This window comes from Pinus tabuliformis, chromosome 8, assembly GCF_031772625.1.
Source record: "Pinus tabuliformis cultivar Carrire ecotype Pingquan chromosome 8, CPIR1, whole genome shotgun sequence".
In the NCBI taxonomy this organism is placed as follows: Eukaryota; Viridiplantae; Streptophyta; class Pinopsida; order Pinales; family Pinaceae; genus Pinus; species Pinus tabuliformis.
This window is the reverse complement of record NC_142294.1, coordinates 659696556-659712174: the sequence shown is the minus strand read 5'-3', so window position 1 is coordinate 659712174 and position 15619 is coordinate 659696556. Positions and strand designations below refer to the sequence as shown.

General features: G+C 37.2%; 1 protein-coding gene across 1 annotated transcript; it reads left to right on the top strand.

The window, feature by feature from the left end:
• Nucleotides 1-779: 779 nt before the first annotated feature.
• On the top strand, nucleotides 780-6440 carry LOC149237320 (choline-phosphate cytidylyltransferase 2-like). Its single transcript, XM_089372627.1, has 8 exons — nucleotides 780-1167; nucleotides 3384-3497; nucleotides 3775-3870; nucleotides 4799-4841; nucleotides 4942-5097; nucleotides 5397-5477; nucleotides 5579-5689; nucleotides 6119-6440. The coding sequence occupies exons 1-8, from the start codon at nucleotides 977-979 to the stop codon at nucleotides 6212-6214; spliced, it is 888 nt and encodes a 295-aa protein (XP_089228753.1). The 5' UTR covers nucleotides 780-976; the 3' UTR covers nucleotides 6215-6440.
• Nucleotides 6441-15619: the final 9179 nt, after the last annotated feature.

Here is a 15619-nt window from a genome sequence, read left to right as displayed (position 1 = left end):
TAAATATTTTTATTTTCTTAATTAATAACCAATAACCAAAAAATTAAATATTTCTATTTTTAATTAATAATCCAATAGCTATTATTAAAATTAAACCGTAAAAATTTAGATATTTTTATTTTTAATTAATAATCTAATAAGTAATATTAAATCATAAAAAAATTAAATAAGACACAACTACTACTCACCATATTCTCATTATCATTTTTCCAAATTTAAATAAATTAATAAATAACCAAAAGTATTCAACTTCCAAAATTAAATTTAACTAATTACCATTATAATTCTTGTGCTAATACGAGCCACCCAAAATAAATACAACCTTTATATTAATACCAACTACCCACAATAAATATCTAACAAGAAATTTACAAAAGCATGCCCACAAACAAAATCCCATTCATACATAATTTTAACATGATCCTGATAAATCAAAAATCTTTTTTAACTTGATCATAATAAATCAAAACATTATTTCTAATTATATTCAAACCATGCAACCTTACACCCTTTATCCTCCTATTTCCAAAATAAAAGACCACAATTATCAACATCACAATTATCACATGTAATAGTTCAGACCCATCTTACCACCATCCCTGTCAATACGACAAAGTATTATGATCCCACCTGCGGAATCGAATCGACCTTCGTGCAAAATATCATTGTGCAAAACCGCGGGAACCCCGGCCGACTTCAATAAACAACGCGGACTAGGCACGTATGCCATACCTAGCCGACAAGGCGCGTGGCCAAATTTTTGCGCACAATCCTAGCCAAGAGTTCATTCTTCACTCGCTCCAAGTGTACTCCCCGATATATGCTTACTCGCCCATAATATTTGGTCAGATCATCCCATCCTGAATTTAGAAGAGTTGATCTTTTTTAAGCTGATCGTTTCCTGCGCTCAGGGATTTTTTGCTTCGATTTCGTTGCTATCGCAGTGGCATTTTACACAATTGAGAAGGATAAAACGATGGATCAAGAACCCCAGCAGCAGAGCTGTGCAGAGATTGTCTACGAGCCGCCAGTGAGATTCGAACCGCACCCATCTCCAAATCCCGTGAAGGACGAGAGGACTGAGAAGCCCGTCAGGGTCTATGCGGATGGAATTTATGATTTGTTTCACTTTGGGCATGCACGATCACTGGAACAGGCCAAGAAATTGTGAGTATTTGTTTAGAATCTTGCGCCAATGTTTTGCTTATGGTTTGAATTATGTCTTAAGCTCGGGCAATATAGTTATGGTGTGACCATTAAGTTAAACTATGCTTCATTCATAAATTGGGGAACTGCTGGATATTTTTTATTCAGTTTAAGCCCTTGGTAGAATCTGTTGCCCTGCGCTCAGATTTCTAATACTGTGCGAGGCGGTGATGTGACAAAATCCATAGGATTGAAACCTTGACTTCTCTATTGTAAGCCTCTTTCTGTTGGTTTGTAAGCCATTGAAGGCACCAAAACCCACATACAATTCTGTGATAAAGGGGATTTACAAGGCATTAACTGCACCAAAAGCTTTTCAAATCTGGAAATTAATGCACAAAAAGCTTCTTGGAAGTTGGTTTTGAGGTGCAAGTAATGAAGTTGATATTAGATCGTCCTTCCCTCTGCTGCTGCTTATATAAATGGGGATTCAGTATGATGCCTTTTGTATTGCTTTGGCCTGTGATTGTTATCTATAAACTGCGGTGCTGCAGTGAATCTCAGTAGATATTATCACAGACTGCAGTGGCATATCCCTATGCTGATATTTGGTTCCACATATATACTCCCCCTTCCAGATGTGCTATAGCAAATCCCATCTGTCCAAATTATGTGTGGCTGTTTCACTGCTCTTGTACTTCTGAATGCAATTAAACTCTGCTCTTATCTGCATATCAAAAGTAGATCCCAAAAACTAACAAGAGATCGGACACATTTATGAATACCATGTCAATTATTTGAGTCATTCAAACACATTCACTTTTGTACTGGAACTGTTAAATCTCTTTCAATAAACTACAAACAATTCACTTAGATTTCGTTATTTACATTGAAATTTAGTGAATACAATTTGCTCATATCCTCCTGGATCTACCTGGGCCCAACTAACTTGGGCATTTGTCACTTTTGTGAGTGAGCTTGCTGTGAGAACTCTAGTTTTACTGGAGTAATCAAGTTTTATATCACACCGACATAGGCCCACTGGTGCAGTGGGTGGACCTACCACAGATCAATGAACATTAATATTTGTCACCTTTAGGCATTGTGGTTTTTAAGCATACTATGAGAACCTTATTTTTTTCTGCAACAAAGGTTTTCTCCTAAGTCACATGACACAAGACACGAGACTCCTAAGTCACATGACACAGGACACGAGACACTGAGGACACGCAAATACGATTATTCAATACGAAAGTTCACTTTAAAAAATAAATAGAATCAAAATTTACTTGATTTTGAATATTCAATGTTCATTGTTCATGTACAACTTACAATCACATAAGAAACTACTAATTACGTACTACTAACTATAAATTTAGAACTTAGATATTAAAACCATAAAATCCAGATTTTCCATTAAGTCATCAAAATCAAAATGTATCATTGTTCAGTGTTTACAACAATGTCGCATTAAGGAAAGAATCGTAATTATCGGGAAATAATCGGAAAAAATCGTATGGTACAAAAATATTCATTTTTTTTTCTTAGTTTTTTCAATTTTTTTAATATTTAAACCATCTACAACATAAAATAAATACATTGACACATAAATATGATAAAAGAACTAATATATGAGATGTTTAATATCATTTTTAGTGCTAAAATCACCTTCCCTATTTCCCTTTCCCTCTAGATGTAGATGTTGGTGCTGGTGGAGTTGGCAGTGGAGTTTGCTATGCTCTAGAAAGAATTAGAAGTATGAGCTATAGGAGGTAGACCACTTCCTTTACTGGTGGCACGGGTAGCCTGGGCAAGTGGTGTCACCTAGAAACATTACAATCTCCCAATCCTGAAATTCTGAAACACTGATAAGTCTCCTGCATTTTGAATGAAATCGAAAATTCTACTTTCTCCATATGAAATCCAATGAGGCCGGAACCACTCTCAAACATCGGGAGTCATTTCATAGTAATGTTAAAAATTTAAGTAAAATGATGAACAATCTTGATTTTCATCCTTTTACTTTAAGAATTTAACATTACCATGAATAGCATATTAATACTAGGGCCTAGACTTGATCATTAAGCTGCCCCACTAAAAAATTATTTGTTTCTTTCAAAAAAAATAGCAGCTTATGTAGGCAATGTTTTCTATCAACGGAATAAGCAACTGGTGAATTGTCCTGTGACTTAGGTTTTCTCTGTGGTTATTGATGAATTTGTTCTCACATCTGGCAGGTTTCCAAACACATACCTCCTTGTGGGTTGCTGCAATGATGAAGTCACTCGCAGGTATAAGGGAAAAACTGTAATGACTGCGGCTGAGCGCTATGAATCCCTTCGCCATTGCAGGTCTGGATTGATTTTGGTTTCTTTTCTCTAGAAACAACATTTTGATGCTTTTTTTTTATTTTTTTGTCTATTTAGAATCTATGTCATCGGTCAGCTATCCATCACTAAGAATGATTTCCACTTTTTTTCAGTGCAATAAAACAAAAGTTAGCATGATTATCTTTTGCAGTTCATCTTTATGTTTAGTTCAGCGTTGCAAAGTATTATCTCATGATTGCATGAAGGCATCCTTTTTAGATGACACCCTATTGATTTTTGTTTATGGCACTTTATGCAGGTGGGTTGACGAAGTTATCCCAGATGCTCCATGGGTGATCAATCAAGAATTCTTAGACAAGAATAAGATTGACTATGTAGCCCATGATGCCCTTCCGTAAGTCACCACTACATGAACTCCACTAGTAATGTGTTAATTATTTTGCTTATAGAAAAGAGAAGAAATAACAGAAAATCTAGGCTAAGGTAGGTGAAATTACAAAAACTGTAATTTGTCTTAAAGAATTAGGTTTAAGGTTTTAGTAAGACTATGGAAACCATAAAATATAATCCCGGGAAACCATAAAATATAATCCCGGGAATCCTACTGGCTAATATTTGCTCACAGGCTATGTTTTTTAAATTTTTGTTCTTTTGGAAGGGCTTTGTTCTGAGCTTAAAAAGAAAAATTATCACTGGCCCGAAGACTTAGGACCACAAGTGGCTCACTTATGTAGGTGAAACGATCCCCAAGGGAGAACCCACTGAACACAATTAATTCCATTTGGCTATGTTGCCTTGGCAGGGGGCTCTTCCTTTGAAATCACGTAGGATTTGCACTTTGCACCCATTGTTTGCTTGTTAATATGGGGAAAATTCAACATTCGTGGCTGGCTTGTTCAGTTTTGAAATTTCTTATGAACCTGTTTGTAAATAGGAAAAGAATGCCATAGTTAGAAGAAACCCAAGGTTTGATTCCCCACATCTCTACATAGTATTCCTAGCAAACCTGCTGCAATAACTATTAGCAGAGCTTAGCTATATATTTTTAGTTTTCTCCAAGAAAAACCTTTGTCAAACCCAAGGTTTGAGTCCCCAAATCTCTAGATACTATTCCTAGCAAACCTGTTGGCATAGATTAGTATGTCTCAACCAAGGGGATTCAAACTGGGCATCTACCTGCATGGAACTAGTTAAAAGCCCAGTAATATGGGTAACAACCAATTGAGCTAACCCTTTGGTCTAGAGATTAGCAATCTCACAAAATAAATAACGCATAGATAGTTGACATGATGTTAAACGCTAACATTTTTATGCTTTTGCAGGTATGCCGATACCAGTGGAGCTGCCAATGACGTCTATGCATTTGTGAGTATTAGGGCATTTGTAAATTGAGGTTATGTATTGAGTATTATGATTGAAGTATGTCTATTGCACAAGAGAAGCTTAAAATAATATATTGTTCCAGGTCAAGTCAGCTGGAAAATTTAAGGAAACAAAGCGGACCGATGGCATCTCAACATCGGATCTCATAATGAGGATACTTAAAGGCTACAATGACTATGTTATGCGCAACCTTGATCGTGGATACACAAGGGAAGACCTTGGAGTTAGCTATGTGAAGGTAAGAGGAAACTCGTGTGTATGCTGTTTCAATGCTTGTCAGGTGTGGTTCCTTGTTCAACTGGGCTGAAGTTTGTCCTGGCACAAAATCTCTATTTTTGGTTAAGGAAACTTGTTTACAGACAAAACGTCATAAGTTCTATCTCAAGTAACATTGCAAGGAAGCACGTCGTCCCATTACAACACAGCTACTTGAATTGTTAGAAAATTAGAAATGGTCTAAACATTTTAAGTTAATTCAGAAAATCTCTAATTCTAGACAAAGATAACAGTTGAGTTGTGGATGTCTATTGTTTTTAGGAAAAGCAATTGAGGGTCAACATGGGAATAACAAAACTACGTCAAAAAGTGAAGGAACAAGAAGGCCAAATGGGGAAAAAGGTGAGCTATGCCATTTGTTTTTTAGATTCATTTGTATTTAGTTAAAAGTATTTGGACTATATCTTTTGAGATTTATATATTTACATTGCCTGTTGTTGCAGTTAGATACGGTTGCCAAGACAGCTGGCATGCATCAGAGTGAATGGGTTGAGAATGCTGATCGTTGGGTGGCTGGCTTTTTAGAAAAGTTTGAAGAGGGGTGTCATATCATGGTGAAATTTTTACTTGCCATAAACTTAAGTTACACCACGATTTTTACTTGCCATACACTTGAGTTAGACCACGATTTTTACTTCGCGTACGCTTAAGTTAGACCACGGTTTCCTGATTATGAGATATCGGTCATGGACCTAGGGCATTAGAATTATTGTTATCATTCCATCTGAAGCATTTCCATGTTTTTTTTGGAGTTCTCTCCGTGTAAAATTATAAATTACTAGCCATTTCATTTTTTTTTGGGGAGTATTGTCCGTGTAAAATATAAATTACTAGCCATACCATTGTTTTTTTGTAGTATTCTTCGTGTAAAGTAATAAATTACTAGCCATTCTTAATATCCAGCGGTATTTTGACTGTGATTTCAACTATATATCCCTACAGCATTAGCAGACTTAACATGGACTTGTGAAAATTGCTTCCAGGAAACAGCAATTAAAGACAAAATACAAGAGAGCCTGAAGAGGCAGAACTCACGAAGCCCATCACCTTCAGAAATGCTGGAGAACACAGTGCAGTAGCATAAACCAGCACCCGAACGAACCATTTCCCACCGCAAAATGCCAAGTCATACATTGATTCTTACTAGACAATTTTTGTATGTCTCCTGCATTTTGCTCAGGAAACTGATGTAAATTGATGTAATTTTGCTTAGAGTTCATTGCTCAGGAAACTGATGTAATTTTTGTATGTCTCCTACATTTTGACATTTTGTTCAATCGCTGGTTGTTTATATCGTTTCTCTTTAATCATATGTTTAACCGTTTCAAGTCCTATGGTGTTTACGGTCAAGCACCGTGATGCTCATAAGCTATGTAATAAATATTCTAGCCGTATTTTCAAATATTGAAACGACATCTTTAAGTGGTTTTCATCCAAATTCCAAATTCATGAATCTATCTTAGTTTTATATATATATATATATATATATTTAAATTTATATATTTAAATTTCGAGAGGATATTATCAAAGAATATAAATATTCACTAGTAAGCGATGATTGATGATTACAATGGGTTTTGTTACATATACACATGTGCCCTCTACGGGGCTGTAGATGAGGGCATCTCGATGGAATAAAAAATCAAAATGGAAGAATCAAACAACTCATTATTATCAGTGGATTCCCATGTCATCATCATCCAAATCAACATCATTGTTATTGCTCTTGATTCCATCCTCCTCTCCTATTTTCAATCTAATAGTTGCATTTACTAGTGTGGTGTAGAGGATGAGCCTTGAGGATCACCATCATCAAAAGTGGTTGTCTATAGTGTTGGTTCATTTATATTCCAAATTGGCCAATGTAAGTGGAACATATTTGTCTAAATCCGTATCATTAGGAAACACATTCCAAAACTTTGTCTTTTTTTTCAACCATTCCTTCTAGCTATATTGAATACTTAGGGCACTAATTCTGTAAAATAATGGTCTTCACAATCTTGATCATGGAATCCCAACCCTCATAATCCTCTGTTAAACACACATGGGCAGCAAGAGAATCTGAAGGATAAAACATGAGAATTCATTTTTATTTAACAAGTGATATCCATTTATGGTACATATTGTGACCGTTGGGTTCCACATCCCAAGGTCTCTTGGACTCCTTTTGTCTATTCGGCTTCCATACTAACCCATTGAGGATTAGGTGTCCAACATTCCCCCCCTTAATCTGAAGGATTATGTATGAGTCTAAGAAGAGAGCTGTAATACAAAATGTGAAAAAATTCATGGCAACACTAGGTTGAATGTGCTCTCTGAAATGTTGGTATAAAGGGCAGTGGTTTAAGGATGACCACCAACACTGGAACGCTTAGTGCAGTTCCCAGAACTCTTCCAAAACTGGCAAGAAGTTGAAGTCTTCTGCTAGAGGAAGTGCTCCTATTGTTTTGAAGAGGGAAACCTTCAACCATGAAAGGGAGGTCTCACCCCACATAAAAGGGAGAACAACCTGAAAAGGGAAGTCTCAACCTGTGATGGTTTAAGGATGACCAACAACTCTGGAATGCTTAATGCAACTTCTGGAACTCTTCCAAAACTGGCAAGAAGTTGAAGTCTTCTGTTAGAGGAAGTGTCCTCAATTTTGTTTCTGGAATTCTTCTGAAGTTGGCAAGAAGCTGAAGTCTTTTGCTAGAGGAAGTGTCCCAGATTACCAACTGAAGGCATGCTCAGGGGCATCTTTGTCTCTGGCTACAACTCTGAATCTGGTGTGACGGGTTGTGGCTCAGGCTCGCTTGATGTGGCTTTGAAGCTTGTAGATGACCATCATTTCCCCCCCTGTCAGATATAAGGTGAGATGATGGAGAAAACTCAATTGCAAGACTATTGAATACTCTCGAACAAGTTCTAACATGTGATTGGAATATCTTCTTGGCTGATGATGCCTATTGCCAAGAAGCAATCTATCCAAGATGAATCTTTGTTCTTGCAGGACGTCTGTTTCTGAAGCATCTGTGTGAAGAATGGGTGGTTTTATAACAGTGCTTACATGGATGAAGATCAAAACAATGATCTTTCAAATGGCCAGCTTGGTCATAGTGTTGCCATTTCACAATCCGTTGTTGTTGCTGTGGAAGAGGGGCAGAATATGGAACAGCTGGAGATGCATTGTCATGAAGAGCAGGTGAACTATCATGAATGAATCCAGCACTCTGAAACTAAATGGGCTTTGAGTAGTCTGGAATATGAAAGGACAAGTCCTTGTCATATCTAAGACTAGGTTTGTGCTTGTTATGGACAAGCTATTCCCAAGGTCTGATGATGGGCTTGGGAAGTGCAGACTGAGTTTTTGCATCTGCATGTGCAATTGCTACTTTATTGGGCACTGGATCTGAATGAAGTTTAACAATATTGTCTTGCTGTTTATGGGAGTTTGTTTTATTGTTCTGAACAGAAACAGGTTCAGAATGATGACTCCTCTGTTTTAATTCTTCTTGCTATAGTTGAGTTTCGAGCTGCAATTTTTTTTTCTTCTCTTGTGCATTTTGTAGACAGACCTAAATGTATAAAAGAGAGGCTTTGCTAATTTTAACTGTGTTTTCAGTAGTAGAAATAATTAGAGTTTTCAATAACTATAATAAGCCATGAATTTTCACCATTATTCAACCAACTCAATACCTCAAAAAATGACCACAAATGTAGATAGCTAGAAACTTACAATTTTTTATTTATTTTTAACGCTGCTACACAAACTTCTACAATGAATTGGTTGGATATGCATATAAGGAGGAAAAACTATGGCATCCAACCATTTCAAACTTTTATATTCCTTTGACCAGTGTACATATATGACTCATGCATACAATGTAGAGGGAATGAACTTCAATTCTCTTCAAACACAAATTACTTGCAAGAATTAGAGGTGTTACTCATAGAGATGAACTGACTAACATATACCATGACCAGGCCAACCTTACGTAGCTACACTGTAGATGTATTTTGTTATCTCTTCAATCAGCGTTGTATTTATAATACAGTCCTTTTCATTTTCTTCTCCAGCATCTATCTCTGGAACTATAAGTGATAGTGCAACTCCACTCTAGCTATTGATAAAATGAGTTCTAATTCAAATGCAAAGTCCATGCTCTAAGAGTTATATCCAACGATTCCAAGCTCTAGAGTCAAGTTACCTTCTACCAAATTCTAAGAGAGAATTTTATGAGAAAATTCCCCTCGAGCTGGAACTTCTACTGCAAGATGTTGCAAATAGGAAAATCCATTCTATTGATATTGAACTCGATGACATTAGCTGCTACAAGGGGTTGGATGAGGAGTTCTTGGATAGAGTAAGAACAAATACTCATCGGTACTCCTCTGGTACCTTCTATCAAGAAAGCCCGCACTGTTCACATGCCGGTAGACGGGTAGATTTATGTCAAGAAAGCCGGTGTTGTTCACATCTAGGTAGACAAGGGTAGATTTCTGTCAAGAAAGCCCGTGTTGTTCACATCCAGGTTATGAGAATCTGCGAAGAAGATGAGCATCTTGGTGAAGATTTAATGGAGAGCGTGAATCCGAAGGACAGGTTTGTGTTTTTCCCAATTGCGCAGCATATGAAGGAAATTTAATAGCTGGCAAGCACACTCCTGGAATGTTTACAAATCAGATGCAGACTTCGCTTAACGAACCTCGTTTGTTGATCCTCACTAATCCAAGGACTGACCATCAGCCCATAAGAGAAGCGGCCCTATTTCTGCACAAACACAATGTCCACGATGTCGAGCCTGATGAAGAAGTCGCTTATGTTGATTTCCCGATATAGACTGTGGCCAACTATTCACATGGAGGGTCGATGAAGTCCTAGGGAATTGATCTCATGTTCTCCCACTGAGAAGAAATCCTTCCAAAATAGCCTAGAGAATGCTGATTTTTCACTTTTATCTTGTATGAAAAATGGAGTTCCAAAGCACCAGATCACCAGGCTTCTGGATGAGGTTGAATGGAGAACAATGGGAGTTGGAAGAGGTGTAGCTAATCGAACTCATCACATATTTATGGCTAGCATTATATTAAGGCAGGGAGCAATACACATATGGTGGTATGAGTGTCGTTAACCAAGGAATAATGTATTATAAGCAGAGAGGGAAGGTATTATAACATGAGCATATGGGATCATTCAATGTAACAGGCCAAGAGTCAACGTAACATATGTCAGAGTGGTATGCAGAGTGTTATGATTATTGTAGTAGTTGAGTGTGGAGGAAGATCACATATGACCGGTGATTGCATTGTTTAACACAACGTTGAACGTAGTGGACCGATGGTATACGAGAGGAGAAACTAGTGATATGCTCCAGTGGCAACACACGGTACAATGGGGAGAGTGGATAACCAGTGGTATGACAGATATGTATGGATTCAAGAGATTACACAACATTCAACACATAACCAACTCCTATACATATGCATTCAATACAACACACTGAAATTGTATGTAATAAACACAAAGAGTGAAGAAATATGAACTTCTAGATTCTAATTCTCCTCTGTAATTGCTGAATTGAATGTTGGAGATATATGTTTATTTTACCTATTCACCGCAAATAAAATTACATCGTTAATTTACTAGGCAATTCTTAATAGCTCGGCCTTTACAAATATGCCCATTAGCGAATCCACTTATCAACTGATGTTTGATAGAGCAATTGGGTTTGCTCCATACAGTGAGTACTGGAAAAATCTCAGGCGAATTGCTGCTCTACACCTCTTCTTTGTACGAAGAATCTCTGCCTCTGATTCCCATAGACGGCACCAGCTGTTAGGAGCAAAGATACCAAGCGAAGAGAAAATGCAGTGAAACAATTATGTGCCCAAGGAGTGCAGAGGGCGCAGACAATGATTAACAATACCATATGGCAAAGAGCCCAGAGAGAAAATATGGCAGAAAAATTGATACAAGGAGTTACAACTAATTTTAGGAATGCCAGAAATAGGGCTGGAGAAAGTTGCAGCTAGAATTTAGCTAAGAAAATATTTATGAAATGCAGAAGTCATGGCAGAAATAACTTGCACAGAAAAGCCATAAAACAAATGGCTCAAATTAATTAGGTGTCCAACATCCTCTTCTGGGATGGATTGTTTTGTGACTACAAATCACAACAAAGCAATGATAGGGTCTAAGATCTTAATGATAAGATGTACTCCAATTAACAATTTTTAAATATTGTATATTTGACCTTTTGTGAGGTTTCTTGATCTATCTTCTCCAAAAGAACAACTTTGAAATAACAATATCCTCAAGAGCAGTCTTGTCCCCCTTCAACCTCTTAAGCTTCATGAATGAGGAGGCAAAATTTGTATATGCAATCTTCAACGCTGATACATGTTGCACTCTTCGTATATTGTGAGGGCATTGGTACGGTTTGGAACAAAATTATGGATATTGTATGCATACTCAATCAGACTTATGATCTATGACACATCTAAGTAATAGATTTAAGTGCATAATTCAAAGAATAAACAATTCAAGGTGTCAAAAATATTTGTGGATATTTAGCATCCACAAACATGCCAACAACTTTGAAAATAGAGCATTATTTGTAATAATTTTCACACAAATCAACACCTTATCTTCAATAACTTTAATGAACAACTCACCCATATATTGTGCATTCTTGTTGAGAGGGAGTGTTGAGAAATGGAAACAAGAAATTTCAGTTTAACTTTTACTTGAACTAAACTAAGAATTAAAATTGAATTCTACTCTCATAGCAACTTGTAAATAGTTAATTAAGTTTAAATAACTTAATTAGCTTAGGAATTTCGAGTTGGAATTCTCTCTGTAGTCATGTATATGTTCTCCCTAAGTGTTAGAGATCTAATATGAGTTTAAATTGAGTTGGAAATTAGATCACTCAGTTTACTGAGTTAAGTTCAGTTAAATTAGTTCTATGTTTGGATTGTGCAGTTTTGGAAACATGAATTCCCTTTAAATACGGGTTATTCATCCGAGAAATTATGCAAGAGATTAGGGACTTAGAGAGCCGATAAATAGGCTGAGGATTTGTCTTAAGCTAGCTTGTGAGTTGAGAGAATTGAGCATACTTGTGCAGAATTGTTTTAGTGAGAACAATCTTTGTATCTTCACTCATATTTATGATATATGCAATACATATAGCAAGGTTGAGTAGTGGATTTCCATTGATTTATCTCTTTCTTGTTCTTATTTCTTTCATCGATCTATCGTCTTCTGCTCATTGAAAGTAGAAGTAGATTGTAATCATGTTATTTAGTACATTGCAAGAGCTTGTGAATCTACAGGAAATATGTATTGCACAATCACTATCATCTGGGGCAGTTTCACTATGCAATTATAGAGTTGAGGAGACTTCCTTCCTCCCCACAACTGCGTAGTAGCTTTTTCAAGCCCGACATTAACTGCACATTTTGTAAGACCAATCACCAAGCTTCCCCCTACCTACTTGAACCATGTAATGCATAGACACCCAATATTTCCTTGCGTCCGATAACTACACAGAACTTTCTCCCAATGTCCTCCCTTAGTTGGGACTCACTAATCCCAAAAAATGCATAGCTTTGTCCTTTGAGGTCCCTCTGTTGCTCAGTCCTACCTTATCTCTGAAAATGGCTTAGACCTACCTCTTAGTGTCCCTCCTTGCAACAACAACTGATGGTCTCAAATGCGTGAACCTGCCTCCCAATGGCATCTACGAAATTTTTTCTACTAGTCAAGAGTGTGCTTAGGAGTTCCTTAGCAAAGCCTGAGCTACACTCTGCATAGTCTCAGTAGCTAATCTCCCTCTGTGTCACCTGGAATTACGCAATGCGTAGTTACTGTGCCCTCTTTCCCATATTGTCAACTATCCTAGGCCCAATCCTTGGATAACAATGCATCATCGTAGACTAGGAGGATTTTGGATTTGATGTCGTCTTGTCACTATTAGATCATGGCAAGATGATGAGGAAGATAAGGAAGGAATGAACATTCTATAATACTTACTTACAAATACATGGAAAAAGAATCTTATCAAAAAGAAGCAAAGATACCACATGGAAAAAGAATCTTATCAAAAAGAAGCAAAGATACCACATTGATGGAACCACCTCTAGAGACGAAAGATCATTGAAGATCCCACATCATCAAGCTATGTGGAGGAGAAGATAGAGCACATCTATCACTCAGCAGAAACAATTACTTGACATTGCCACCTCAGCAAGAAAATCCATGTCAGCAGTGTCATGTCAAGTCGTGTCATGAGTTGTCAAAGGCCACATGACTATTATGGGCCAGATCTGTTGTAAATCGAATGTAATGTAAAGTGGAAGTCCAATGGACACACATGAATATGAAGAGTCATGTTAGTTGAAAAGTCATAGGAAATTGAACAATCATGAGGGAAGTCCAAGAGTCACAAGGGTCAAGCATCACCCTTGGTTATATATACCCCATCATTGTATGAGAAAATACTTTTTAGCTTGGCTCCTCCCGCAAATTATAGAGAGTTTCAGTCAGTTCTTTGAGGAGCAAGGATTCGCTCCAATGTCTCACTACTAGGGCTAGTGGTGTATGATGTAAATATGTGTCTTGGAACTTTTGCTTAATACAGAAGCCTATTCAGGCCAGCACATTTCCATGCATAACTTGTAGATTCTTGTAAGACTATTATTTGAGCATTTTTAATTCACCTTTGTTTCACATTTACTAAGATAGTTGAACTATTTCAGTTGTTTTAGTGCTTACCTTGTTGGGAATGTGATGTATTGGTTATCATTGTTGTATCATCCTTGTCGATACTCCACACGAAAATAGATAGACCATCCCCACTTATTGGTTATAACGATCGTCACATCCATTATGGACTACTCCGCTGGATGGTGGACATGTCATCCCCTTCACTTTGGTTTTAACGATTACTGCATCCTCTGTGGACTATTTTGTTGCATGCTAGATAGACCATTCTTGGTTCACGTGTGTCTCTTCCTCGGTGGTACTATTACCTCTCACATAAAGGCTCATTTTTCCCCTTTTTCAGTAATAGAGCCTAGACATAGTTACATTGCACACTCGCCAGGCATACTCACCTTGCTTTTCAAAGGTACTAGCGTAACACTCTCAAGTGGTGAACAGTAAGAGCTGAGGAAAATTTCTACGTAAATGGCAACCAACCCATCATTCAAAATGGGACTCGTACACCAAAGGATGTGAGGTCTAATTGGAACCTTATACTAGGGATATCCCCTGATTCTTGGTGGATCGAACATCATCAACAAGTCCTCAACATGCCAAATTTATGACCCCAAATTTTCGAAGGATTGTCATATCAAAACCCTAGAGGAGAAAAAGGTTGGAGGTCAGAGCCTAGGGACTTCAAAACGTCAGATATTGGAAGGTCAAAAAGTCAAGACCTCGATGATTTATTTCCTTGGTGTTTCATTCGAAAGGAACCCCATATCGGAAGGGTTGAGTAAGAAGAATATATAAACCTCGGCATATCGAGACCTCAAAAGAATGAATATCATAGCAAGATGGAACCTCAGAGGTTATTAACTTTGAAGCCTTGGAGCATAATAAACACTTGATTATTGAATTCTTTTGAAAGTGCCAAGCGATGCAAAGCATATATTTACAATGGAATTTGTGTGCAAAACCAAAGAATCAAGGACCCTTTCTGTCTCCTCTGACAAGACACAAGGTAGCCATCAATTGGTCCTCGGGAGTTGATGATGGGAGTACATGTAGCAGCCACATTTGGAAATATTGGGTGGCCCAATGGGGAGAATACAGGTGACACATGTTACCACTAAGGAGACACCACTTGAAGTTGATGACATCAATATGATGTCATCTCGGAGGTCAGAATTTTGGAGGTTGGAGTTCTTATAACTCCTGTTTGATTGTTTTATGGGAAAGTTGTGATACGATGTGGCTTAAGTTTGGCTGTAGATACCTAAAGAACTAAGGGCACAGAGTGGGGTTAAAACCTAAGTGCTATGGAGTATATCGAAGGCAAAGGAAATCATAACTCTGTCTAATTGCAATTTGAAAAATTTATGATATAAGGGGCTTCCGATGTGTTGGCATTTAGTCTTGAATGCCAAAATAACCAAGGAAAAGAGCGAATACACAAGGAGGTATTTTGTTTTTTAATGTACCTTGGACAAGTGGTTTCCCATGGGTTAGTCTCTACCTAGGGAAAAGTGTCCAAAATAATTATTTTCTTAAGTGTGACTTTATAAGTGGTAAATTCAATGTTAAATGATAAAGTGAAAAGTGACTTTACATAAAATACAATGTGGGTACTTTATTTAATGGGTGAGTTAAAAAATGGAAAGCGAGAATTAAATGCACATTAATTCTCATCCATTGATCTAAATGAATATGATCCATTAGATCCTAGGGTTTCCCAAAGTCATTTAGGGAAACAAAAGGCGGAAAAGAAAAGAGAGCCTACATTCATTCTTCATGA